The 27,483-nt window shown below is 54.6% G+C and overlaps 1 protein-coding gene across 2 annotated transcripts in view; it reads left to right on the top strand.

Annotated features, from left to right (window-relative positions):
- Positions 1-27,483, top strand: part of NOS1 (nitric oxide synthase 1) — a 59,988-nt gene that overhangs the window by 11,158 nt on the left and 21,347 nt on the right. For both annotated transcript variants that reach the window (XM_068209142.1, XM_068209141.1), the window contains exons 2-12: positions 1,455-2,564; positions 12,623-12,755; positions 18,303-18,431; positions 19,596-19,741; positions 20,594-20,756; positions 21,833-21,924; positions 23,006-23,147; positions 24,284-24,423; positions 24,813-24,987; positions 26,239-26,340; positions 26,993-27,187. In XM_068209142.1, coding sequence (XP_068065243.1) covers positions 1,843-2,564; positions 12,623-12,755; positions 18,303-18,431; positions 19,596-19,741; positions 20,594-20,756; positions 21,833-21,924; positions 23,006-23,147; positions 24,284-24,423; positions 24,813-24,987; positions 26,239-26,340; positions 26,993-27,187 — 2,139 coding nt within the window. In that variant the 5' untranslated portion in view covers positions 1,455-1,842. The remainder of the gene's footprint in view (positions 1-1,454; positions 2,565-12,622; positions 12,756-18,302; positions 18,432-19,595; positions 19,742-20,593; positions 20,757-21,832; positions 21,925-23,005; positions 23,148-24,283; positions 24,424-24,812; positions 24,988-26,238; positions 26,341-26,992; positions 27,188-27,483) is intronic.

The raw sequence follows: 27,483 nt of genomic DNA, 5'->3' as shown, positions 1-27,483 counted from the left end.
TGTCATTTTCAGGAAGTAACCTGGCAATTAGGGCATTAATTAGCCCTCGAGAATGTGACCCAGTGGTATTTAACCCTTTGCAAGTTGCTGCTGCTGCTCTGCAGGGCCGAGTCACAGCAGGGGAAGGGCCAAAGGGGTTAAACCCATAGGTTTGGGTTATGGATCTCTCATTGTTTTATTCCTAATTCGCTGCTAGAAAGCCCAGCCTGGGGTCAGCAGCATTCCTCACATGGGGATTAACGTGCCCAAGCGGCGCTGGTGTCCCTGCCCTGCTCCTCAGATCCCTGTTTGTCCCATCTGGGGGCTGGAGGGAGCTCCCGGCAGAGGGGGGCTGGAGGTACCAATGCTGCCCTAAATGTGGGGAGAGAGAAGATTGTTTTCCTTGCTATGGCAGTGCCTCCAGCAGAACAAGTGCTCTCTGTTCTCTGCCTAAAACCCCGATTTTAAAAAAGAAAATAAGGTGCTGGCTCGATGTGAAGTGTCAGGGCATAGTCCTGGAGAGAAACCTTCTCCAGAGCATCTGAGAAACGCGAGGGGAGCGTGGGGAGGCTTTGGGAGCAGAAATGACAGAAGCCAAGCGTGGCTTGTAAGAACAAGGGTCCCATCAGGAGCCAATGGGCTGTGACTCCCCGAGCCCTGCGAGGGCTGTTCCAGGCGTGCCCAGCTGCACGAGGCTCCCCCGAGGGCGGGATGAGCTCCGCCGTGCTCTCCTGGCGATGGTTTCCCTCCGCTGAAGCAGCTGGTGCGGGAGCAGTTCGCAGCCGGATGGCAGGGCTGGGCTCGGGGGAGGGCGAGCGTCGCCTCCTTCTCCCCGTGCCAGGCTGGAAATATGGGGAGAGGAGGAGCTGAGCGGTGATCCCTGCAGCCAGCCTTAAAAGCAGCTGCCTTTGGAAGTGTTTTCCTAACTCGGGGGAAGGGGAGCTGAACGGCCTCTTCTGTCCCCTCGTTGTGCTCGTGGCTGCTGCTTCTGGAGCCGCCTCGGAGTGACAGCACCTCGGAACAGGTTTCCTCCCGGGCAGGGCTGCCCGTTCCCTGTCTGCTTCTCACGCAGCAGGTTGTGGGATGCTCTGGAGAACACGTGGAGAGGGGATCCCGAGCCGGCAGGAGCCACGGCCGAGCCCCGCGCGGTGTGCCAGCCTTGCAGGGTGGGCAGAGCGGGCAGCGCCCGAGCCGGGCTGCCCAGCGCTGCCCTGCCCAGCGGCCCCTGCCAGGGATCCCCGCTCCTCCCGCGGCCCCCGCCGAACAGATGGTGCCGATTTTCGCAGGGGGAGGTGGAGGAAACAAAGCCCGGAGCGCTGCGAGGCTGCAGCCTGGCTCCCAAACGCAGCCCGGGGGGGTGACATCTGTGGGGACGGGGTGCCTGTGGCGTGCCCAGCCCCGTGCTCAAGCAGGCACTTGCGCCTGCCCTGCCTCACTTATCTACCTCCTTTGTTGGTTTTTCCCCTCCTTTCCAGATAAAGAAGCCCGCGCACCGTCGGCGGGGATGCCGGTGAAGCGAGCGGGCTGCCTCCCCCTCTGTGCCCGGCGCGGGACCAGCGGCTGACTGGAAGCTGGAATGTTTCCCACTCGAGGCGATGCCCAGCCCTGCCCGCCCTGCTCCTAGCCTGGCTTCCCAGGGGTGACATTCTCGGTTTTCTGCTGTTCGGAGGGCAGTGCCACCGAGCATGCCGCAGGAAGCCTCTCGGCAGCCGAAGCCCAGGGGAGTTTTCCAGTGAGTCCAGCTCCTTAAAAGCCAGAGTTGCCTCTTCCCACCCCGACGCTGGGAAGCGCCTCGGACAGCGAATTCCCCTGCGCCCAGCGGGTGTTGAGGTCCTAGAGAGCGGGTGGGAGGAGGGGGCTGCCATGGAAGAGAATGTGTTCAGCGTGCAGCAGATCCAGCCCAACGTCATCTCGGTGAGGCTCTTCAAGCGCAAGGTGGGCGGCCTCGGCTTCCTGGTGAAGGAGCGCGTCAGCAAACCGCCCGTCATCATCTCGGACCTGATCCGGGGCGGGGCCGCCGAGCAGAGTGGCCTCATCCAGGCTGGGGACATCATTCTAGCCGTCAATGGCAGGCCCCTCGTGGACATGAGCTATGAGACGGCGCTGGAGATCCTGAGAAGCATCGCCTCCGAGACCTACGTGGTCCTCATCCTGCGCGGCCCCGAGGGCTTCACCACTCACCTGGAGACCACTTTTACGGGCGACGGGACGCCCAAAACCATCCGTGTCACCAGACCCCTGTGCCCGGCTCCGAAGGCAGTTGACTTGTCCAACCCAAGCGTTCCCAGCAAAGAGCAGCCATTGCCAGCAGCCATGGGATCGCTGTGGACCAGGGAAATGGGGAAGGAGGTGGAGCCCATGGTCCACGTTAATGGTGTCGTTCCCGGCAGCAAAGGGCCAGATGCTGGCAAGGGCAAGGACAAGGACGGGGCTTGTGGTCACTCCTGTCTCAACGGCGGCGTGGAAGATGAGCTGCTCAAAGAAATCGAGCCCGTCCTGGACCTGCTGAAGAGCAGCAGTAAGGACAGCGATGGAGATGCGCCCTCCAAGGTAGAGACACGGGATATAGAAGTCCAGGTGGACTGGTAGGTCGCTAAATACATTTTTTACCTTTGGTGGAACGTGCTGGTTTTGGCTCCCCGAGGTGTCGGTGAGCGCCTCTCCACAGCTGGCTGCTGCCTGGCACAGCAGGGTGGAGATGGAGAAGAAGGGATGAGAAAAAGGGGGAAGTGGTCGGTGAGGGGAAGATGAAAAGTTGGGAGAAGATTGTGGAAGAAAGATGTAAGCGTGGGAAATTGGGGAGATCGGGAATAATGTCTCATGGAAAGTTGAGCTGTGTGATGTGGTGGATCACAGGCTGGGCTGGGCTAAATCTCTGCTCCATGTTCTCAATTCCATTTGTTTTAAGTTGAAGCAAAATCCCGTGCCTCAGTTTCCCTACTTGCTAAATAATGTCCGTGGTATTCCTGTCCTTGTGGTCCTGCCTTAGAGCTCTCTGGTTGAAATCCGCTTTAACGGGAGAGGAGGCAGGAAGGTCGGACCAACAGGGCATGGTGCTTCCCAGGAGAAATGAGCTTCCAAACCTTTTGGGAGAGGGGAGGAGAGCCCCAGTCCAGCTCCATCTGAAGCCAAGAGAGGGCGAGGGCAGTGGGACCAGCCTGGTGGGAAGGGGGGAGATGTTTTCTATCGACAGTTCAGGATGGCCAATCCTTGTGGAAATGCCAGGATGGGTCTGCCCCTGCTCCTAGTGAGCCAGATCACTATTTCAGGACTTGTGTGCATGGGTGGGGATGTGAACAACGCTTGTCCCACGTCCTGTTGAGGAGGGGGAAGTGGGACAGCTCCCGATTTTCCTCAGCGTTTCCCCCAGCTGTAGCGCACCGCTGCGGAGCCGGGGCAGCTCCCCGGGGCCCTTCCTGCTTTCCAGAGCTGTTGTTTGCAGTGGGGTTTTTTCAGTCCCATCTCCCTCTCCTCCTGACCGTTCATTAACACTGTTAGGTTGCCTTTCCCTGTTGCTTCTCCCCAAGTCCCCAAACACATTTTAGCAGTGTCAAGTGCTGCAGCAGGTTGTGGCTGCCCTCACTTATTGACTGGCTGGAACAGCCCCGAGGTTTTGCTGGAGCTGCAGATCTGTGGCTCGGCCACGGAAAGATCTGTAATTCCAAGTTCTCTGTAATTTCAGGTTCTCTTGCTGTAGACACTTCTTAGGAAAAGGAAAACATTGTGTTAATTTTTCTCTATCAGAAACAAGAGGGGAGAGCCACAGCAGGGTCCCCTCCATGGGCTCCCAGCCAAGGCTGAGCTCCCGCTCACTCCCACCCCAATCCCACCCACACCCTCTGTGTTTTCCACCTTCCTTGTTTTATTTTCAGTTGTTTTCATGTCGTTCCTGCTCTCCCAATTTATTCCTGTTTCCCGTGGAGGACACGGTACTCAAGGCTTGTTAGGGTGCTCACACTGAGTCAGAGGGAAAAAATATCTGCTGGGCTCAGTGCCGGTGTCTGGGTGTCCTTCCTGCCACCCCCTCCCCAGCACAGGTACTCTCCAGGTCTTGTTCACTTGGGAGTTGTTGGGATTTGGAAAATTCTGAAATCTGCTGTGCAATGGGAAGTGATTTAACACCCCGAGCTCAGGACGCTCTCCAAAAACCTGTCTGGACTGTGCATGTTTTAATCCCATCCTGGGAGAGCCTGGTTTAAGAATTGAGACATTGAAAGGGTCAGGACTGGATACAAAATGTGCAGGGGGGGCTTCAAAATCCCCTCTGGCTTAGCTCAGGGACCTGGGGGTCACAGCCCAGCAAAGCCCCCAGAGGACACAATCCCAAACATTGGCATTGAACACAGGCAGCTTCACCCTTCAAACCACGTCCCCCATCCCACTGGCTGCAGGATCTCCAAGGAAATTTTGCTCCAGCTGTGGGGAGGATGAAAAACGTGATTCTACTCTGAGGAGTCTCTTTTATTCAGAGATTAAACAGAAATGCTTTGATTTCACTTTGATTTCACTTAAACTAAAGGACCTTGAAGCACTAAAGCAGGGACCAAAATCTCAATGTTTTGTTTTCAATATCCTAATTAAAAAAAAAAAAAATCTTTGTAATCTCTTTACCTTGGGGAATAAAATCCACTTTTCAGTCAAATTCTCCTGCTTGATGAAAAGCTGCAGCCTGGCTCTTGTGGAAGGACTCAGTGTGAGGGAGAAGACCCAGGCTGGAGCAGAGTTGAAAGATTCACTGCAGGGAGAAGCTGTCAGGAGCTGCTGTGCAGGGCAAAGGGCATTTCCGTGGGATTGGGCTGGGGATGATTCATCTCCTCGGCTCGGCTCACACAGAGCCAGGGCATCCTGAAGGTCTCCTGCACTCCAAGTTTTCTTGGATGGCAGGAGAAGTGCAGAAAGGTCAGGGAATAATGGGAAGTGGATAGCTGGGGAGAGTGTTGGTCGATGCCAAGGAAATGCCAAAAAAGCTCCAGTGAGCCTTATCAGGTGGATGCAGCTCAGCCCTGACTTCTCCAGGCAGGAATAGCGCAGGAATTGAGCTCTACCTACACCGAGGAGGGTGCAAAACCTGGCTCAAGGTTGAGCTGGACACCTCCAGCCTGGCCTGTTTGGCTGTAGATCCAGCTGGAGATGATGGGTTTGGGATGGATCCTGTTCTGTCCCCTCTTTGGCTGGTGCTGACCTTCCCAACTTGAGGCGCTTTGTCGGAGCCGATCCAGCTCACGGAGCTGTGACAGCATTCCCAGGGCAAAGACAATGGCACAAGGCTGAGCTTGCCCACAGGGAGCCAAAAACTTCTTGCTCAAGATGGGCTTTGGCAAAAATAATTCAAACTACACCTGGTGCTTTGGGCTTCCAGCTCCTATCTCCAGAGTTACTTCCAAGGCAAGCTGGAAGGGAGCCTACAAGAAAGATGGAGAGGGACTTCCTACAGGAGCATGGAGGGACAGGATAAGGAGAATGGATTCAAAATGGGCAGGGTTATGTGGGATATTGGGAGGGAATTGTTCCCTGGAGGGTGGGCAGGCCCTGGCACAGGGTGCCCAGAGCAGCTGGGGCTGCCCCTGGATCCCTGGCAGTGCCCAAGGCCAGGCTGGACATTGGGGCTGGGAGCAGCCTGGGACAGTGGAAGGTGTCCCTGCCCAGGGCAGGGAGTGGCACTGGATGTTCTTTAAGATCCCTTCCAATCCATCCTGTGATTGATTGATTGATTGATTGATCCTAAGTTTGCTTTGGGGACACAATCAGTTCCTCTCCATCCCCAGCCCCCACGGTCTGCATTCCCCAAGGGAATTCTCCCTGCTGGCTTCTCCTCCCACTGTGTGCCCTCGGGGTGTGTCCATGGAGTGGCCATGACCAGGCTCAGGCCATCTGCAGTCAGAAAAGGGAGCACAGATGTGGGGCTCAAGGTATGATGAGAGCTGGCATTTCTGCCATGAGGCTCACCGTGGGCTACGAAACAAAAATAGAGTTTGATTCACTCCCTGCCAGCAAAGCCAGGTCTGTTTTTCCCTCAGAGCTCTGGGGAGATTGTCAGGTCCCATCTTCCCTCCTTCTTCCCCCCCTCCCCACTGAGTTGCCAGGGTTTATTTTCCTTCCCAGGTCTCTTCCATGACATGAGCAGCATGATGGAAACATGGCAGTTTCAGTCCAAGCAGCAGCCCCGAGAGAGAGAAGTTTGCTGAGAGCAGGAATTCAGATCAGGAAAGGTTTCAAGGTTTCAGGCTCCAGCTTGCCTTGGAACAAACCCCATAATTTTACAGTTCCTGAAGAGAAAATTCTCTCCTTCCACTGTCCTCAGGACTGCCAAAATCTCTTTGTGTTGCTCAAAACATTTCATTTGCATTTCTGATCTGTCTTCATTCTTCTGCACTTGGACACAAAACTTTAAAGCCTCAGAAAGGAGAAGGTTCCCTGGAATTTCCACGTTTGTGCCATTCTGGAAATGGATGCAGGGAGCTCTGGCAGGGAATATCCTTCCTTCTTCCCTGGCCGAGGCTTCTTCCTCATCACTCTCCTCTATCACTGATCCAGAGAGGCATTTTGTGCCTGGAAACCACATATTCAACCCAAACATATCCCATATTCCACCCAAATATATCCTGTATTCTACCCCAAATAAACCCCATATTGTCCCCAAATAGATCCCATATTCTTCCTAAATTTATCCCATATTCCACCCAAATATATCCCATATTCCACCCAAATTTATCCCATATTCCACCCAAATATATCCCATATTCCACCCAAATATATCCCATATACCCCCAAATATATCCCATATTCTGCCCAAATACATCCCATATTCTGCCCAAATATATCCCATATAGTCCCCAAATATATCCCATATTCCCTCCAAATATATCCCATATGGTCCCCAAATATATCCCATATTCCACCCAAATATATCCCATATTGCCCCCAAATATATCCCGTAATCCCCCTAAATATGTCCCATATTCCCTCCAAATATATCCCACATTCTGCCCAAATATATTCCATATTCCCCAAAATATATCCCATATTACTCCCAGTTATATCCCATATCCTGCCCAAATACAGCCCACATTCCACCCAAATATACCCCACATTCCCCCCAAATATATCCCATATTCTCCCAAATATATCCCATATTTCCCCCCATATATATCCCATATTTCCCCCAAATATATCCCATATTCCACCCAAATTTATCCCATATTCCCCCAAATATATCACATATTCTGCCCAAATATATCACATATTGTCCCCAAATATATCACATATTCCACCCAAATATATCCCATATTGTCCCCAAATATATCCCATATCCCCCCAGATACATCCCATATCCCATATTCCCCCCAGCTATGTCCCATATTGCCCCCAAACCCATCAGCCCAGTTCCCAACCCCCCCTTCAGGGGCTCAGCCCTCTGTGCTGCTCCTGGCGTCCCCTGGCGTGCCCAGCCCTTGTCCCGGCGTGTGATCCCAGCAGATCACCTGGCCCAGGTGTGACCCCACAGGAGATCCACGTGTGATTCCCAGCACATCTGAGCACCTTTATGCCTCTCCACAGGCTGGGATCCTCCAGGTGCTCACTGGGAAAGGCTGGGAAGGGACAGGAGCCGCTGCAGCTCGGTGCTGGTTGAATTTTGAGCCGTGCTGGTGGGACTTTGGGATTGCTTGGATCTGTTCCCAGGTCTTTCCATGTCAGTGCCTCCTCAAAGGCATTTGCCAGCCTCATATTTCACAGACTCCCTGAGGCTGCAGCTTGCTCGCCTCATTAGTCCCTGATCCCAGCGCTGGGCACATTCCTGACTTTCTGAGGCCGCAGGATCTTCTCCAGATCATTCCACAGGTTCTTCCCGAGGCTTTTGTCCTCCTCCTTCCGTGCTGTGCCAGATCCCCTCTCCCACTTGTTCCTTGCTTGGATCACCCTGCAGTTCCCACCATCCCTGCTGCCTCTCCAGGGAGTGCATCCCAGACTTTGGAGTTATTCCTTCTTCCAAATTCCCACCTCCTTCCCGAGCTCTGCTCCATCCTCTATGCCCTGCAAATCCCTTTTCCTGCCCCATCCCTCTCCCTCTGCTCTTGTCCAGACCTTGCTGAACCCTCCAGCCTGCAACCAGCACATTTTCCAACTGCCCCAGGGAAGGAAGCATTTTAATTTTAATTAAATTAAATTAATTAAATTAGGGAATTTTGATTTCTGAGGATGCCCTGCCTCTCTGGAATGTGTTTTTCCATGGGGCAAGAGAAAGGTGAGGCAAGAGCTGCTTATCCCAACCCCAAGCACCAGAAGGAGGAGCGCTGCAAGTGCAGCCATTCCCAAGGAAAAGTCAGGGAATGAGGTAAGAAGAAGGATTACCTCTCCAGAGGTTTGAGCTTCCCAGGCAGCCCCAGGCTCAGGTTTTCCAGGAGAAGGAAGAAACCCTGGTCACAGCACAGGGTGATGTTATCAGTGTCACCAGAGCTGCCACCAGAGGTGTGGGCACTGCCATCCTTATCATCCATCCAGACTGGGGTGGCAGCAGCCAGGGCTGTCTCTGCTCCCTGCCTGGGAAGTCAGACAGATCCTTCTGCCAAGGAAAGTCAAAGGAGCCGAGTGACAAACTGACAAACTTCCCTTTCGCTCTTCTTTTTCCCCTTTAATTTCTTTTTTGGAAAAGCTTTGGAGAAATTTCTGAAAGGGCTGTCTCAGCAACTTCCCTTCTGCCTCATCACTCGGAGCACTGCAACATCATCAAATTAGTCAAAAGAAAACAGTGGTGCCTCTCATTTCTCCCAACAGCCAGATGCTCTTTCCAAGGGGAGGCAGCATCCCAGGCTCTGCCTGGCACCAGTGGGGGAGGGCAGGATTCCTCTTTCCTTTTTAAAGTATCAAATTTGGCTTTCAGAACAGAAGAACCCCTCAAACAGGGGTTTGGATCTCTCTGGATCCAAGAGATGTGGCCAAGAGTGTGTGATGGATCTGGGAGTGGTCAGAGAGGGATGCCTGGATCCTGGATCTGGCTTTTAGGAGAGTTCATCCAACCGATGGCCTCCACCTTCAGCATTGCTTCCAGTTCCTCAAAGACATCGAAGTGGGGATTTAAAACATTTCATGGAACGGTTTGGGTTGGAAGAGACCTTAAAGTTCATCCTGTTCCACCCCTGCTGTGGACAGGGACACCTTCCACTGTCCCAGGCTGCTCCAAGCCCCAGTGTCCAACCTGGCCTGGAGTTCTCCAAAAAGAGGAGCCAGCTCCTCTCTCCCTGTGGCTCTCCCAAGGCAGATCCCTGGGGATGTCCAGCCTGGCTCCCTCGAGGGAGCTGTGCCCCCCTCCAGTGCCCACCAGAATGGCTTTTGATTTTTATTTTGATAAAATCCTTTTGGGAACATTACCCAGGGGCTGAGCTTGGACACAGAGTTGTGGCTGTCCCCTCAGCCTCCTCGAGCAGTGAGTGACGTCCTCACAGGTCACCCTGTGCCTCTGGGCGCTGCAGCAGCCACGGCAAGAGAGGAAAATAACTCATCCCAAAAATCCTGTTCCTGTCCCAGCTCGCAAACAAGGCCCTTACAAGCGAGGGCAGGAAATATTTGTAAAATGAAGCAATTGATGCTTTTTATTTTTATTCCCCCATCTGTGCTCGGACTGGGGTGAGGCTCTGGCTGCTCTGAATGGGCTTTTCTCTCCCTGCCTCTCTCCAAAAAGACAGAGCCGGATCCTTCTGGGCAGCCTCATCCGGGGGAGGCAGCACTGGCTCAGGGCAGCCCCTGGCCAGGCACAGCACCAGGAACACCCCCAGGTCACTCTGGTGGCTTTGTCACTGCCACGGCTGGCTGTGCTTTCCCAGCAGGGTCAGCCCCTCAGTGCCTTGCTCATGCAGCCATAAATCCATCGGGAAGAGCAGCACGAATCCCAAATCCCGCTCCTGCCACACCTGCAGGCATGCGGGGGAGGTGGAGCATGCAGGTAATTCCCACCTGGATGTCCCTGTCCCCCAGCATGGGGCACCTCGCTGTCAGGCAGTGCTTGAGGCCAAGGAACGGGAGCAATCCCTGCTCCAGAAGGGCCTGGAAATCCCAAACCACCCAATTTAATACCCAGTTTCATTCGACATCTGGGATTTCTCCAGCTGCCAACATTTATGGCTTTGCTGGTGAGATCTCACAATGAGATCCCACATTCCAAGGCCTCCAGCTGCTGCTGCCGATGGATGGATCCCTCTCCAAGCCTCCCTCATGCTGGCACTGGCCCTGCAGACCCTTCTCAGGTACCAGCACCCTTTTGCAGGTGCCTGTGGGATCTCTGACTGATCCCAAACTTCTCCTGGAGAGGCCCCGTGGTTTTCCAGCGGGTTCCTTCTGTGAAGTCCCAAGTTCCAGGAGAGCCAAGGGATCTCTTCCTAATGGATTCAGTGCTTCTGTCTGGATTTTGGGCCTGATGTGAGGAGCAGCTGGGGCTTGTCACCTGCTGGAGGTGACTTCAGGAGCTCGGTGGCCCTGTCAGACTAAGCCCTTTCCAGACCCAGAGATGGGACAACTGAGGGGCGTTTTAAAAACTTTTATTCCATTGTCAGTCTCATGAGAAGGGTGAGACAATACAGGTGTTATAATTCACACCATCACAATCAGAAGCTGATTATTTCCTAATTACAAATCACTGTAAGTGTTTCCTGGCCTATCAGCTTTAGCCACACCACGCTGTAGATGCCTTAAAGCCAATCATCTAAAACTACCCCTCGTGGGTCCCACTACAATGCACTTTCATAGTTCCATTTCTCCAAAGTATCCAGTCTTATTTGCAAGGCCATCTTTGAAACTTGTTTCTAGCTCCATTTCTCTCCCAACAATGTCTGTCCTATTCCATGGCATTTCTGAGTCAGCATTTCTTGTCTCAAGGTTTGCATACAGATGCACACTGTGTGGGCCTTCTGTCAGGCTTGGAGAATTCTCCACAAATCCATTTCCCACATGTCCCCTGGCAGGATGGGATCGGGGCAGGAGGGCAGGGATGTGCAGCTGTGGGAATGAGAGCTGTTAAATGGAGATTTAACAGCTGGGCCTGGCTCCGAGGGGACAGCCAGGCTGGCTGTGGTTCCATCCTGCTAATTCCCAGCCTCCCTGCTGGGGATTATGGGGAGGGAGGCAGACTGGGCAGGAGAGCCTGAGCTTGCCCTCTGGATTGGGCACAGAGGGGTTGTGTGGCTCGTGGCTGTCCCTGTGGATCCCTGTGTGTATTCTGGGATCCCTGGGATCTGTGTCCGCGTGGATCCCTATGGATTCTGGGATCTGTGTGGATCACCACCTCCTGCAGCAGAGATTGGGATCTGTTGCCTTTGGCTGAGGTGCTGTGGGTGGGGTTTCTTAAGAGCTGTGTTTTATCTGATTGAAACCCTCTCACATCCTCCTAGGAGCCAGGTCACCAGGGAACAGCTTTCATGGCCTGGAGGGGCACAGAAATCCCAGGAAAAACGGCCCTTAGGCACCTGTGCCTCCTCACTTGCACCAAGGTGGCCACTTTCCAATGTTTGGAAGGTGGCCAGAGCCCCGGGAAATATTTTGGCAGCTGAGTATGATTCTGTAAAAGCAGAAAAATGACAGAAAAAGCACAGGGAGATGCTCTTTAAATGAAGTCTTTTCCTTAAGCTAAAGGAGTTCAAGGACTGTGAAACTGAATTTATTTGTATTTATTTGTCTTCCTGAAATTGAATCAGAAGCATCCTGTTGGTTTGATTTATGCCTTGGGTGCAAGTGTCCTACTTTGGTCAGTGCCCAAACCCTACCACCGTTAATGAGAATTCTCATTACTGATTCAGTGGCACCTGGAAGGCTTTTAAGGACTGACAGCAGGAGCAAAACAATTCCAGAGGGCATTTCCTCAGTGCCTGTGCCCATCCTGACCCGTGCCCCGGCTCAGCCCAACCCAGGAGCCCCTTCCCTGGTGGCCTTGGTGGTGCTGGTGACAGAGGTGCCACCCCTGCCTGTCTGAATGTCACCTCTCTAAACCCCGTGTGTTTTCTCCTTGGTGAGGAGAGGTTTTGCATCAGCTCTGGTGGCATTTCAGAGCCTCTCCCACCTCCCAAAAGGTGTGTGGTGCAGTGAGCTACCCCTGAGCTACCCTTGAGTTACTCCAGTGTCACCGCGTGGGCCGGAGCAGCCAGCGCTGGGCTGTCCCCAGTGCCCAGCCCTCCCTCATCCCCAGCAGTTCCAGGGGCAATCCCTCAGTTTGCTTGGCTGGAATCGCTTCCACTCCCAGCATTTGGAAAGGTCAGGGAGAGGAGGGAGAGCTCCTGGGAGCCTCCTGTTTGTTCTGGGTTTTTTTTTCCTCTTCCCTGCTCACGAACACCGAGCTGCTCTGCAAACTCCTTCTGCCACGAGCTTCTCCAGCCTCCTTTCCCCCTCTCCATGCTTGTTTTCCCAGGGTTCCAGCTGGGGTTTTGGGGTGTAGAGGCTCTGCTGTAGAGCCAGTGTGGGGACAGGGCGTTCCTGTGGCTCTGAGGTGGAGCTCCCGTGGTGTTTGGGTTGTCCTCACCTCGGTGATTCATCGCCCTGGCCGAGGCTCTGCCTTTCCTCCCTTCCCACGGGGCAGTGGCCAAGTTTTGGCTTCTGTGGGAAGCAGCTGGAGCAGGACCTGTGCCCATGGTACCAGCACCCCAAAAGGTTTTTAACCCTTCAGTTTCAGGGAAGGGGAGCACAATCCCCAGAAAGCTTTGCCGGCTCGGATGGAGAACGATCGTGTCCTGGGGGACCTGTGGGGGAAGAGCAACGTCCCCGTGGTCCTGAACAACCCCTACTCTGAAGCAGAGCAGGTAAGAGGCCATGGCTGGGGCTGCTTTGGGTGGGAAAACCAAAATTCCCAAGGTTTGTGGTAATGTGACCCATCCCAGAGGGTTCTCACAGCGCAGAGAACCTGCAGGAGCAACGTGTGATCCCAAAAGCTGGAGGTGATGGTTCCCAGAGCCTGTTTGGGCCGGGAGCTGAACTGGCTGGGGTTCAAGCAGGGAATGGAGGTCACTGGAGAATGATGCTCCTCATCCAAGGGCTGACGTGGGATGGGAGCCCAGCCAGGGAGCAGGACGCCGAGGCCTCGCTGGGGAATGTGATCCCTTTGCGTGGCACAAGGCCAAGCTGCATCATTAAAGTCGTTTGGATTCATCTGATGGTAATTCAATAGAGCACTTCAGATAATGCCTTCCACGGTGCCTTTTCATCTCCTCACACTCCACGGCCATAAATTCTCAGGCTTCCTTGCCAAGAGGAGATTAACTCCACGTTTGTAGCAGAGCCAGAGACGTCAGGCAGACCCTGCCAGGCCACCAAGATCACCTCGGGGAAAACACGACGTGTGTGAGCTCTGCCAGTGCTTGGGCAAAAGGATCTCCCTGATGGGATTATCCAGGGCAGGACCTGGGGGACCAGACTCCATGGAAGGGGAGATCACCTCCCTGCCATGGGCAGGGACACCTCCCACTGTCCCAGGCTGCTCCCAGCCCCAGTGTCCAGCCTGGCCTTGGGCACTGCCAGGGATCCAGGGGCAGCCACAGCTGCTCTGGGCACCCTGTGCCAGGGCCTGCCCACCCTGCCAGGGAACAATTCCTTCCCAATATCCCATCCATCCCTGCCCTCTGGCACTGGGAAGCCATTCCCTGTGTCCTGTCCCTCCATCCCTTGTCCCCAGTCCCTCTCCAGCTCTCCTGGAGCCCCTTTCAGCCCTGCAAGGGGCTCTGAGCTCTCCCTGGAGCCTTCTCCTCTCCAGGTGAGCACCCCCAGCTCTCCCAGCCTGGCTCCAGAGCAGAGGGATGGGTCGTCTGAAGACCACAGAGATTTCTACAGGATCATCCAGTGCTACCCCTGCCATGGCAGGGACGCCTTCCACTGTCCCAGGCTGATCCAAGCCCCGTCCAACCTGGCCTTGGATACTTCCAGGGATCCAGGGGCAGCCACAGCTCCAGAGCAGAGGGGTTCCAGCCCTTGGAGCATCTCTGTGGCCTCCTCTGGACTCTCTCCAGCAGTTCCAGGTCCCTCCTGAGCTGGGTCCCAGAACTGGATGCATTTCTCCTGGCAATCCTGTATGCAATGATGTTCCCACCCACTTCTGCAGCCTGGCAGTGCCAGAGACCCAGGGGGGACATGCAAGACCCTCTGAGCTGGTGCTGATGGTCACACAGGGCACTGGGATAGCCCTGGCCACACTGCAGGGCTGTAGCCAGCCTGGCTGGGTGCATTTCCAGCCTCCCTCACCTCAGAGCCATGGCCAGGTGTCCCGGCAGCACAGCCAGCCTCGGGCTGGGTGTCACCCTACGCCAGTGGCAGCACCCCTGAGCTGCAGCAGCCACTGGGGGATGGCCCTGGACAGCCCCATGACCCAGCCCATGGAATCCTGGGCCCGGGGACAGGTCAGTGCTGCTCCCTTTGCCCCAGCTCTGCAGAGACTCTGTCTTCCTGCCTCCTTTGCTAAGCCCCGTGCGTGTCCGTGTCTGTTACTATAAGCACTTTATAACCTTCTGTGTGCAGAGCTTAATTTCTCTCTGTGCTGGGGCTGCCAAAACCGCCAGTCTTAAGCTGCTATTAAACTCTTTATTTTTTTTTTTTCCACTGGATGCACAGCTTTTTTTTTTATCCTTCTTATCCCCGAATCCTTACGCCTGCTTTTCTGGAAGCAGTCTGGTTTTTCCCCCAGCCATTCCCCGGGGCTGTGTGCAGTCAAGGCAGCTGAACTTCTTTCAAGCAGCAATAAATACTATTAGCACAGGAGAAAGTCAAGCCAAGTGGGAACTTTCCTTGGTTTTTTTGAAGCAGGATTGGGTGGATTCACTTGGCCAGGTGACGAATGCTCACTGAGGCTCGTAATAAGGTGCTGAAAGCCCCGCTGGGCATCGATCCCCATCCCTCTGTTATTTTTTACAAAACCACACGGCGTTTTTTGTTGGTTTCCCAGGAGCCCGATCCCTCTGGCCCTAACCCTGAGGATGCCGTGGCTGTGCCAGGTCCTGCTTCACTTCGCAGGGACTGATTTGTGAGCAGCCCGAGGGCAACCGGAGCCTCTGTGCCCGTGTGGCTCTCAGGGGAAGCGACTCAGAGCAGCTTGCGAGGGTGATTTGCAGCTGTGCGAAGGCAGGGGACACGCTGTGAGCCGAGCGGGGCTGGTGCAGTCTGGACGGAAATGTCAGCACGGAGATAAATCCACGACCCGGCTGCTGCTGCTGCTGCTGCCCTCGCCCCGATGCGACTCAGCCGAGCGCTCCCACCGCAGGGTGAGCACCTGCAGAGGCCAGGACGGGAGCTGTCCGCTGTCACCGTGTCCCCAGGGAGCCCCCAGGGCCGGGCGTGCTCCTCCTGCGGGAGCAGACAGCTCGGGAGCCGCAAAGTGCCGGCACACTCTGGTACGAGCTGTTTGCATAACGCGTGTGCGCCCCGGCTGCCGCAGTTGTCTTGTCCCTCTCCTGAGTCACCGATATCCCAGCTGCCTAATTAAAACATGAAAAGATCTCACGCAGCCTCCCTGGCGGAGCGGCGGGGAATGTTTGGCTCCGGTTTCAGCACACACACACACACGAGCTCACACGCGGCTCCTTCCCGGGCTGCCCTGGGTTCTCTCTCTCTCCACAGCTGCTCCGGGATGTGGCTGTCAGAGCTGACACTTCAGCTCCAGCCTGGCTGCTGTCCCAGGGTTCAGCATCCCTCTGCTCCGTGGCCCTCTCCCAGCGAGGGTTGTCAGGCACTGGGACAGATTAATCGGGTCCCGTTGATCCCTGGAAGTGTCCAAGAAATGACACTCGGTGCTCTGCTCTGGCTGACAGCTTGGTGCTCACTCAAAGGTTGGGATCCACCACCTCGGAGACCTTTCCCGACCTTAATGACTCTGTGATCCCAAGATTCCAGCTTGCCCAGTTCCTGCAGGGAAAAGACCAATGGGAAGGGAGCAGCTTTGAGGGGGTTTGAGGCAGAACATCTGCAGGCAGAAAAGCACCAATCCTCAGTGAAGTTCTGCCCTTTTGTCATCTCCTGGTGGCAGTGTCCCCTGTCCCCAGGAGCTGCGCTGGCCCCAGGGCAGGGAAGGGGCAGGGACTGCAGGCCTGAAGGCTCAGATTTGGCCAGATTTTTGAGTCTTGCGTCCCCCCACTTGCTCCGAGGATGGGGACATTGCTTCATCTGCATTCCCAACACGTTTTGGGGCCGTACCTGTTCCACCAAGAAGCATTTTAGCAGCACACCTTGTCAGGAGATCAAAACTCCCATTAAAAAGTGCTGGGTGCAATCAACACTTCCTGCCTGGTGCTCCCAGTTTCTGTCTGGCAGGTGGAGCTGCAGGTGAGGATTGGTTTTGGTTGCATTTCTGAGCTGGTTTCAGCACATTTTGCCCATCTCAGGGAGCTGCTCTGAGCAATCAGGCGCAGAGGGAAGGTGGCAGATTGTCCCCTTTGGTCCTCGGGGTGGGTCAGGGAGCACAGGAAGCTGTTGGTGACTAAAGAATGATTCAATTCTCTTGGAAGAGTAAAACAAGCAGGGGGGGAAAAATGACCAGGAGCTGCCACTGCCATGATTCTGACTGGACTCCTCAAAATTGAAAAAAATGAGCTTAAAAATAGTGTTTTTCCAGGACTACATCGAGGAGGTTCTTATTTACTGCTGGGTTTGAGGTCTGCATGAGGTTTTCTATTCAGTTTCTGCAACATGCAAAGGGGAGGCTGAGATGTGGTGTGTGGACATTTGGCTTCAAGGGGCAGACTTTGACACACTCCTTGGGAAAATCATGGGATTTGTGGCATGAGGAATGTCAGAGATCCACAGCAGCACAGCCTGAGGGGTGCAGGCAGCAGCTTTTGGAAACAGCAAGGGCTAAAGAGGGTCCTGCTGAGGATTCAGGCTGTAAATCTCTGTCTTCCCCTCCAGCCTCTGTCCCTTGCTCCCAGAGTATGTTTTCAGAGCGTGGCATTACACCACGAGCCTCAGGCTGCTTGAAATCCCTGTTTTCCAGGGAAAAAAAAAGTCTGGGCCTTATGGTAGAGACAAGAACTGAGCAAAAAGTCTGGCCAGCAGTGCTGGCAGGGCAATGCAAAGGTGTCTGCTCAGCCAGGCCTTGGCCTTGGAGTCAGCCAGGACTGATCTCGCCGAGCTTTGGGAAAGCAGAGCAATCCTCTGGTGAAGTGGGAACCAGTCAGACCTGGAGCCTCGGCTGCTCTGTCATCCCTGTGCCTCCTGCTGCTTTCCCTCCTGTGCCAGGAGCTTCTCCCACCCTGTGCTGGTCCATTGCTTCTTTAAATTTGTGCTGCTGCTGTGAGGGTGACAGGAGACCAGGATCCCCAGAAAGGAGGTGACACTCTGCTGAAGGCAGCATGAGCTTCAAGAAAACCAGTTTAATTCAAAAGGGATACCAGCCCCAGGATTCCTGTAGGAAGGGACAGACCCAGTCCCAGCCCAGAGCTGCTGTGCAGAGCCTTGAAGTGGTGCCAAACACCAGTAGCTTTGGCCAGGACGCTCTCAGACATCCCCGGGAGAGCTGCAGCAGCAGCGCCGTGGTTCCAGTGATGGAATTTCATCCCTGTATAAGATCTGATTCCTGGGAGACAGAGCTCTGCTGCCCAGAGCCACTGCAGACTGCCCTGTCCCCACTGGCAGACACTGATGGGTCTTGGAGCTTTAAGTGCTTGGGGTGAGTAGGGGCCACAGCAGAAAATTGCAGTTTTGTCTGTGAAAATGTGCAAAAAGGAGCACCTGTAGCCAGTTCTGCTCCTCACAAGCTCTGTGTTGGCTGAGGCTCTCCCCGTGCTGGCACAGAACTCAAGGAGAGCGGGATGAGCCCATCCCAAGGCAGTGTCAAGGAGCTGAGGCTGGAGAAATCCAACTACTCATGATTCAGCAGCCCCCCCACGTGTATAATTTATCCTTCCTCATCCCTACAAGCTTTCCAGCATTGGTATCAGAGGAGCTGTGCCTTTGGCTTGCTCAGATTGATGCTCAGCTCTTCGTTCTTCCAGGCAGAGCTCGGCACCTGCAGAACCTGAGCAGCTGATGCTCCTTGGGAAGACACATCCCACAGATTTGGGAGGAGAGTCTTCCTCTAAGAAACTTGAACACAACATTCTCCAAGTCACTTCCACCTCTGTTTTTAACTCATTTTCCACGTTTGGCTGTCCCATAACCAGACACGACTTTTTAATTCCATTGCAAGTCAGCTGCTCCGTTGTAGGATCCCAAATAATGCCAAATATTGGGCTAACACACCTTGTCTGGCTGTGTCACCGCTGGAATTCACGCACAGCCACCCAGCCATACACAATGCTGTGTTGTTGGGACCTTTTCCTGCATTTTGCTGATGAGTTCTGACCTTGTGCTGGGTGCTCCCTCTTTTCCAGCCACCGCCAGCTGGGCGCCAATCCCCGACCAAGAACGGGAGCCCTTCCAAATGCCCCCGCTTTGTGAAAATCAAGAACTGGGAGACAGGCTCTGTGCTCCACGACACCCTGCACCTCAAGACTGCCATGGTGAGTAGAGCTGGCAAAAATTCCCTGAGCATTGTTGAGGGAATGGCACCGTTCCCAAGGTGGATTTATCCAGGAATACAGAAGTGGAGGAATTCAGTCTTGTCTCCATGTCTTGGTTTGAACAGACAGGTGTCTGCTAAGGAAGGCAGGAGCCTCCCTTGAAATGGAAAATGCAAACCCCCTCCCTCTGAATTTATAATTTGGAAATTAGGGGCTCTCAGGCAAAGGTATGGGAGCAGGAATAACAGTTTTTATTAGGGAAAAAAAATTAAAAATTTAAAAAAGAAAATGCAGTAATACAAAACAAAACTGCCAGAGTCAGAATATGCCCTGACCCCCTGTGGGTCAGGGTGGTGGCAGCAGTCCCATCCCATGGTGGCTCAGCCCTCCTGCAGTGCCAGATGTGCTTCTGCTGGAGCAGGGATCCTGGACAAGGGTGGAGTTTTCCTCTGAAGCTCCAGGGCTGATGGAGATGGGCCTGGGCTCCCTCTGGGAATGCAGTGGGGAAGAAAGCTGCTTCTCTGGGAATGCAGTGGGCAAAGGCTGCTGTGGTGTTGCCAAAGTCAGATTGTATCCAGGTAGGAATGCTAGGCTCCTCCCCTGGGCAGAGCCTCTCCCCATGGGATGATGGAATTTTCTCAGCCATGCAGGGACACTCACTGGCCATGAACAGAAAATAATTAATAATTAATGGCCCATGAACAGAAGAGATCTCCTGGAGGGAGGGTTGGCTGTGGGAGAGATAAAGAAAAAACTGCCCCATGAACAGCAGAGAACTGCCCCAGCTCTGACAGATGGGGAGAGAACACACACCCCCAGGCCCAGCTTTCAACCTGAGGCACTCCAGTAGGGTTTGAATTTCGAATCTGGTGCAATAATCAGAGAGATGGAAATCCATCTGGGATAAATGAGGAAAAGCATTTGACTTCATGCCAAGCTGGGGTGTGAATCCCATCTCTCCATTGTCTGGATCAGGAGGGGAAAGTGGTGACTGCACAAGGCCTGGCTGTCACCACACAGTGTCCCCAGCCAGCTGGGAATGTCCCTGTTTGTCAGACACCACCACCCTCTGTGTGGGTGGTCACTTACTGCCCCAGCCCAGCTCAGGTGACCAGCAGTGGCATGGTGGCTCCAGAACATTCCCGTTCCCTCCTGTCCCCTCAGGCCACGGCGTGCACCGAGCAGATCTGCATGGGCTCCGTGATGACCCCCAGCCCCCACATCCGCAAGTCAGAGGACACCAGGACCAAGGAGGAGGTGCTGCTCCTGGCCAAGGACTTCATTGACCAGTACTACTCCTCCATAAAGAGGTGAGTGCTGCCTCAGCCACAGCCCGAGGCTGCTGCTGGTGCCAAGATGTCCCACGTGTCACCCAGAGCTGCCTCCACCCTGGGGCCCAGCACAGGAGGGACCTGGAGCTGCTGGAGCCAGTCCAGAGGAGGCACCAGGGTGATCAGGGGGATGGAGCAGCTCTGCTGGGAGGAAAGGCTGAGAGAGTTGTGATTGTTCAGCCTGGAAAAGAGAAGCTTTGGGGTGACCTCATTGTGGCCTTCCAGTCCCTGAAGGAGGCAAAAAGAAACATGGACAGAGACTTGAGGCAAGGGATGGAGGAAAGGGACACAGGGAATGGCTTCCCACTGCCAGAAGGCAGGGACAGATGGGATATTGGAAATTAGGAATTGTTCCCTGGCAGGGTGGGCAGGCCTTTGCACAGGGTGCCCAGAGCAGCTGTGGCTGCCCCTGGATCCTTGGAAGTGTCCAAGGCCAGGTTGGACAGGGCTTGGAGCAGCCTGGGACAGTGGAAGTTGTCCCTGCCCATGGCAGGGGGTGGAGCGGGATAGGATTTAAGGTCCCTTCCAACCCAGGCCATTGCATGATTCCATGATCTGATCTCCCACTCATGTGAGTCACAGCAGGGGGAGGCCCTGGTGCTCCTTCAGCAGCTGCTTCTTGGGTAGAGTTTCATTCCTGGTGTTTGTTGTGTCTCTGCACAAGCCACTGTCCTCTCCCCCGGTCCTTGCCCACCTGTTACCCCAAAGCTGGGATGAGCATCCACACAATCCCTGTGGGTGTGTGTCAGAACAAGGTATTCCAGGTGGAGAGCAGCAGCATTCCCTGCCCTTCGCCTGACCCTCCACCTCCTCTGCTCCCAACCTTCCCAGATCCGGCTCCAAGGCCCACATGGAGAGGCTGGAGGAGGTGACCAAGGAGATTGAGGCCACTGACACCTACCAGCTGCGGGACACGGAGCTGATCTACGGAGCCAAGCATGCCTGGAGGAACGCGGCGCGGTGCGTGGGCAGGATCCAGTGGTCCAAGCTGCAGGTGAGCACCAATCCCACCAGAAACACCCAGGAGATTCCTGCCAAAGGGTGTGCTGGAATTCTGGAGAGTCAAATCCTGCTCTCCACCACCTGGGAAGCACAGCACAGGTCCAGGGGCAGCTGTTCAGCACACACAGCTCCCCTCAGCAGCTTTGGGATGTTGGCAGGAGCTGGAAAAGTGTCTGTGGGATGGGAGATGGGGTGGCTGTGTCTGAAATGGAAGCTGGTGCTCCAGGGAACATTTTCCAATATCAGATCCTGCTCCAACATCTTTCCCGCTGCTTCCAAACCTGTTGCTCCACCTGGAGCGAGGCAGCAGGACACATTTGTCCTCAGTACTGAGATCCAGCAGGGGAGGATTTGGCTCAGTGCTCTTTTGGCAAGGGAAACATAGAACAGGATTGGAAATCAGTGATCCCTAGGGAATCCCTTGGTACAGAGCTGTCCTCTCCTTCTGTAACCTGGAACAAATCCAGTGCTGCTGAGCAGCTCCTGTGGCTGCTTCACACAGGGAATGGGCACAGCCACTTCTGTTGATTCCCCTTCCTGATTTCCCAATGCTTTTGTGGATACCCCTGTGTTCCTGGAAGTGTCCAAGGCCACTTCCAGGGTGGATGGGGCTTGGAGCAGCCTGGGATAATGAAAGGTGTCCCTGCCATGGACAGGGGGTGGGATGAGATGCTCTTTAAAAGTCCCAACCCAAATCATTCCATTATTCCCTGATTCCTTGTCCCTCAGCCCTGCCTGACACCTGTCCTGCTCCAGCTTTGAGAGCTGATCTACAAGAGCAGCAGAGCAGACTCTGTAATTGGGGGATGAGGCAGGAACAGCAGCAGGTTGGGAGCACGGGAGTGAAGAGGTTTTTTTTGCCTGAGCAGCAGATGAGTCACCTCTCCAAAGCAAAAGGGGAAGCTGGATTAGACATCCACATGTTCCAAAGGCAGGGAACACATAATTATGGAGCTTTAGATCCCTGAGGAGCCACAGTGGTGCCTGGAGTTCTCCATGTGCTGTGTTTCCTCTGCCTGGCTCTGCCCTAGGAGCTGGAACATCCCCACAACTGCTTCCCTGTTCCAGGTGTTCGATGCCCGGGACTGCACCACGGCCCATGGGATGTTCAATTACATCTGCAACCACATCAAGTACGCCACCAACAAGGGGAACCTCAGGTGAGCCACCAGGGAGGCCCCAGGCTTTGAATCCGAGGGCCTCTCGATGAGTGGAGATCCAACTCTGGGCCCTGCTGGAGTTGGGTCTGGGCACTGCACAGCCAGCAGCCATCCTGGGAAGGGTTAGAGGGACACGATCTGGGGTGGGGGAGTCCTGCTGGTCCAAGACTCTCTCCTCTTGCTGTCTGTTGGACCTCAGAGGGAAGATTTTCCCATGATTTCCCCTTTCCCATATTCTGCATCCAGCACAGAGCTCAGACTGCTCTCCAGAGCTGTCTGAACCCCCCTGCTAGCAGCCAGGAGCTGGGAACACCCCAAATTCCAGAGTCGCCAGTGTAACAACTCCCTGGGACTCACTCAGGGCACACCCAGAGGTGGTGGCAGCACCTTTTCCTCCAGCACCTCACCCCTCCCATGTGGGAACCCAGGACACCCCTCTGGCTGCCCTGGCTGGCTCCAGACCCTGGCAGGGGGCTCGGAGACCTTGGCACAAAGTCAAAAACACCTGTGGCTTCGATTTTAGCCCATATAAAAAACTGCCAACTCTGTATGAGGAATTACAAGCCACAGGGGCTTGAGTAGTATGGTAGTTGAATTAACACAGGGTGGAAAAGTAGAATTTTGTGGCTTTTTACAATGGGGTTCAAGGGGACAAGATGGAGGGATTTGGGCATGTCCTGACCTTCTTCTCCTTCTCCTTGCCCTCCATGTCTTGCTGTGATGGTGACACTTTTCTGTTGGTTTAAGGTACAGACACACTGTCCAACAGAAATGACAGACATTGGCACGTTATTGTAAACACGGCACACGTAGTTTTTGGTATAAAATGTGAACACCGCCCTGAGGGCAGACAGAATGCCATGGCCGACCTGCTGGACAGAGCTCAGCAGGGCAGAGAAAGAATGCGATAGATAAGGGAAAATAAACAACCTTGAGAAGCCGACCCTACGCATCCCAACTCCTTCTTTGGCTGCACAAGCTGGGAGAACAAGGACTTTTACACTCTTGGGGTCACCTCAGTAGCCAGACCACGAGACTCCCACAGCTCCTGGCGTTCACCAGTGCTGTCTTTCCCTTCCAGGTCTGCCATCACCATCTTCCCGCAGCGCACAGACAGCAAGCACGACTTCCGCATCTGGAACGCGCAGCTGATCCGCTACGCCGGCTACAAGCAGCCCGACGGCACCGTCCTGGGGGACCCCGCCAACGTGGAGCTGACCGAGGTGCCAGCCTGTGGGACTCTGCCCTTTGCTGACCCTTTTCCACCCTTGCCATGGCCTGGGGGCTTCACCCAAAACCCTCTCCCAGGTCTTCCCTTCAGTGAAGTTGGCAGAGCTGGCAGGGGACTTGTGTCCATGTCTCACGGCTTTCCCTTGTATCCAGATGGATTTTCTTGGGAAGTTTCCTTTTCCTTGAAGCCTCCCAGGGCTTACACCCCTCCATAATCACCTTGTCCCCATAAATGAGAGATGGGGCAACTGAGGGGTGTTTTAAAAACTTTTATTCCATTGTCAGTCTCATGAGAAGGGTTAGAATACAGGTGTTATAATTCACGCCATCACAATCAGAAGCTGATTATTTCCTAATTACAAATCACTGTAAGTGTTTCCTGGCCTATCAGCTTTAGCCACACCACGCTGTAGATGCCTTAAAGCCAATCATCTAAAACTACCCCTCGTGGGTCCCACTACAATGCACTTTCACAGTTCCATTTCTCCAAAGTATCCAGTCTTACTTGCAAGGCCATCTTTGAAACTTGTTTCTAGCTCCATTTCTCTCCCAACAATGTCTGCCCTATTCCATGGCATTTCTGAGTCAGCATTTCTTGTCTCAAGGTTTGCATACAGATGCACACTGTGTGGGCCTTCTGTCAGGCTTGGAGAATTCTCCACAAATCCATTTCCCACATTAAACCTGCCCTTCCCGTGCCTGCTGGGGACACACAGGAATTCTGGGCACCCTCAGAGGGAGGAGAGGCTGGGTTGAGGAGGTTGGGATTGTCCAGTGCAGCACCACCTGCGGAGGCTGGATTTGTGTCACCCTCCGTTTTTTTTTTTTTCCCAGGAATAAAGGCTGGATTTTGTCTCTTTTCTGCTTTTCTCACCTGTTTTCTCCTTCACCACTAAAGGCACAAGCCATGATCCTACTGGGGATAGATTCCAGGCTCATTTGCAGCCCAAATTTCCCTGACTTGGCCATGGGTGGGACAGGCCATCCCCTGTTGTAGCTCCCTTTGCTCTACCACAAGGACAGAAATCCTGCCAGGAGCTGTGCCTAGGACCACGCAGTTCCCTGCCCACAGTGTCTGGAGAGCAGGTGACCTGCTGGGACACCAACCCTGCCTTTATTTTCCCCACAGATCTGCATCCAGCAAGGCTGGAAGGCTCCATACGGGCGCTTCGATATCCTGCCCCTCCTCCTCCAAGCCAACGGCAACGACCCTGAGCTCTTTGAAATCCCACCAGAGCTTGTGCTGGAAGTGCCCATCCGGCACCCCAAGTGAGTCAGAGGCAGCCCCAAAACTGCTCGAGGGGATCAGCAGGACTGAGCTTCTCTGGTTCCACCCTTGCCATGGCCTGGGGGCTTCACCCAAGATCCTCTCCCAGGTCTTCCCTCCAGTGAAGTTGGCAGAGCTGGCAGGGGACTTGTGTCCATGTCTCACGGCTTTCCCTTGTATCCAGATGGATTTCCTTTTCCTTGAAGCCTCCCAGGGCTTACACCCCTCCATAATCACCTTGTCCCCAAGAACAGCCCCAAAGGGAGGTACTGATGGAAATGTTCTGCTCAAGTCCTTCACCCTGGTGGCAAAGTGACCTCCCCCATCTCCCTGCCTGCACTGGGAAGGGAATTCCTGGCTGGTTGACTAATCCTGACCTTTTTCCTGGCAGGTTTGAGTGGTTTAAGGACCTGGGCCTGAAGTGGTATGGGCTGCCAGCCGTTTCCAACATGCTCCTGGAGATCGGAGGCTTGGAGTTCTCTGCCTGCCCTTTCAGTGGCTGGTACATGGGCACGGAGATCGGCGTCCGCGACTACTGCGACAACTCCCGCTACAACATCCTGGAGGTAACTCCTGCTGCTCCCGGTGGATCTGGGGTTACTGGGGAGCAGGCAGGACACTGGGAGAGCACAGGATATCCCTTCTGGGTCCAGTTCTGGGCCCTCAGTTTGGGAAGGACGTTGAGATGCTCGAGTGCATCCAGAGGAGGCAACGAGGCTGGAGAGGGGCTTGGAACACAAGCCCTCTGGGGAACAGCTGAGGGACCTGGGGTTGTTTAGCCTGGAGAAAAGGAGACTCAGAGGTGACCTTATCACTCTCTACAGCTCCTGAAAGGTGGCTGTGCTCAGGTGGGGCTGGTCTCTTTCTCCAGGCAGCACTGACAGAACCAGAGGACACAGCCTCGAGCTGCACCAAGGGAAATTTAAACTAGATATCAGGAAAAAGTTTTTCACTGAAAGAATGATAAAGTTCTGGAATGGCCTGCGTGGGGAGGTGGTGGAGTCACCATCCCTGGGTGTGTTTAAAACAAGCCTGGATGTGGCACTGGGTGCCAGGGTTTAGTTGAGGTGTTGGGGCTGGGTTGGACTCGATGATCTTGAAGGTCTCTTCCGACCCGGTCATTCTGTGATTCTGTGAATTTTCCTGGAGCCACATGGCTGAGGTTGGCGAGGTCTCTGTGTCCTGTGGGTCCAAGCAGGTGTCTGACACAGCCACTGTGATCCCAGTGGAGCTTCCCACAGGCTTCCCAAAGAATCTCTGGGAGTCGGCAGGCACCTGGTCATGTGCTCAGTTGAGGCCAAGTGCTGAAACATGAAAGGGTGAAAGGGTGAAAAGGCACTGGGTGGCTCCTCAGGGATGTGTGTGCCCTTGGGGACCCTCCAGCTGGTCCCATGGCTCAGGGAATGCCCGCACTGGGAGAGACAAAGCCAAGCCATGGGAAGGTGCCCGTGCAGGGGGTGTGGATCCATCAAAACCTCCCAGGGAAGGCTGTGTTATTTAGAGGGGCTCTGTCCCTCCCCAGTCTCCTGAAAACCAGAGGGGAGGGAGCAGTGTGTGTCCAGCTGCTCTTGGTTACCTCCTCAGCAGCATTTGGCCACCTGCCTCTGCTCAGGGAGGAAGAAAGACCGTGCTCCTGCCATGGAGAGGAAAAGGCAGGATTTCTTCCCAGAGAAAGGCACAACATCAGCCCTTCCCTGCCCTGTGGGTGCCTTGTGCCAACCTGGGCCTCGCCTCTGGGTTCCTCCCCCCAAGCAGAGCTCTCCATTCCTTGTTTTTTGGCCATTAAATCCTTCCCCTCCTGCCACATGTTGTTACAGCAAGTGGCCAAGAAAATGAACCTGGATATGAGGAAAACGTCCTCGCTGTGGAAGGACCAGGCCCTGGTGGAGATCAACATTGCTGTGCTGTACAGCTTCCAGGTACCTCAGGACCCTGCTTTGTCTGGGCCAGCCTGGAGGGACACAGGGACTGGGTGGGACAAGTGTGGAGACATCCACCCAAGCACAACGGCTGAAATTGGGCTGTGCCTCCCGAATTTGGGCTGCTGCAGTGAGATTTAATACTCTCCACACTCTGGATGTTTTAAAACAACACTGCCAGCACCTGAGTCCTGCTGGTCCAGAAGAAATATCCCAACAGGGGGAAATCCAGCCCTTCTGACCTATCCATGAGGCAGGAACTGGCCCAGGTTCTTGCCCAGCCTTCACCTAAAGGTTGAGTAACAAAACCAGTCCTTGGCCACCCAGCTTCAAAAGGTGAGAGTCCTTCCCAGAGCTGCCCTGCTGGAAGAGCTTCCCAAGGGTCTGAGCAGAGGATGCTCCATCCCATCCATCCCATCTCTGCTTGGCCAGGACAGGGGGAACAGGGCTCCCATAGCACATCCATTCTCAAAGCACTGGGGCAGCTTTAGAGCCTCCTTGGGAAGACCAGGGTCAGCAGCCAGCTTGGATCATCCCCAAAGACCATGGGAGTAAGGAATATTTGGGACAAGCACTCAAAATGTAAAATTTTTGCTTTTTCCCTCTGGGATGTGTTGACAACTGCTGGCTCTGCCCTCTTGTCCCCCGACAGAGTGACAAGGTGACCATCGTGGACCACCACTCGGCCACCGAGTCCTTCATCAAGCACATGGAGAACGAGTACCGGTGCCGGGGGGGCTGTCCCGCCGACTGGGTCTGGATTGTCCCGCCCATGTCGGGCAGCATCACCCCCGTGTTCCACCAGGAGATGCTCAACTACCGCCTGACGCCCTCCTTTGAGTACCAGGTGCTGTCCCCACCTCTGCCCTCCAGCGGTGCCTGGTGGCCAAGGGCAGGGTGGGAGTGGGAGCTCAGGAGGTGCAAGAAGGAGGGGGACAGGATCCAATTCCTTCACAATGGCTATTTCACCCTAACATTGTGTAATAACGGGGTTTTGCCCCTCCGTGGGAATGTGAGACACCTGAGCTCCCAATTCTTAATCACACTTTGGAAGTGCCTAATGGGTGGGCGAGGAAATGGCCTGGAAGGCTCCTGTATCCCATTCCAGGCTGCAGGCTTGAGAGGATGGCTCCTGTATCCCAT

This window comes from Anomalospiza imberbis, chromosome 18 (assembly GCF_031753505.1).
Source record: "Anomalospiza imberbis isolate Cuckoo-Finch-1a 21T00152 chromosome 18, ASM3175350v1, whole genome shotgun sequence".
Classification (NCBI taxonomy): Eukaryota; Metazoa; Chordata; class Aves; order Passeriformes; family Viduidae; genus Anomalospiza; species Anomalospiza imberbis.
Note: the sequence above shows the minus strand (reverse complement) of the source record. Positions and strands in the feature narration are given on the sequence as shown.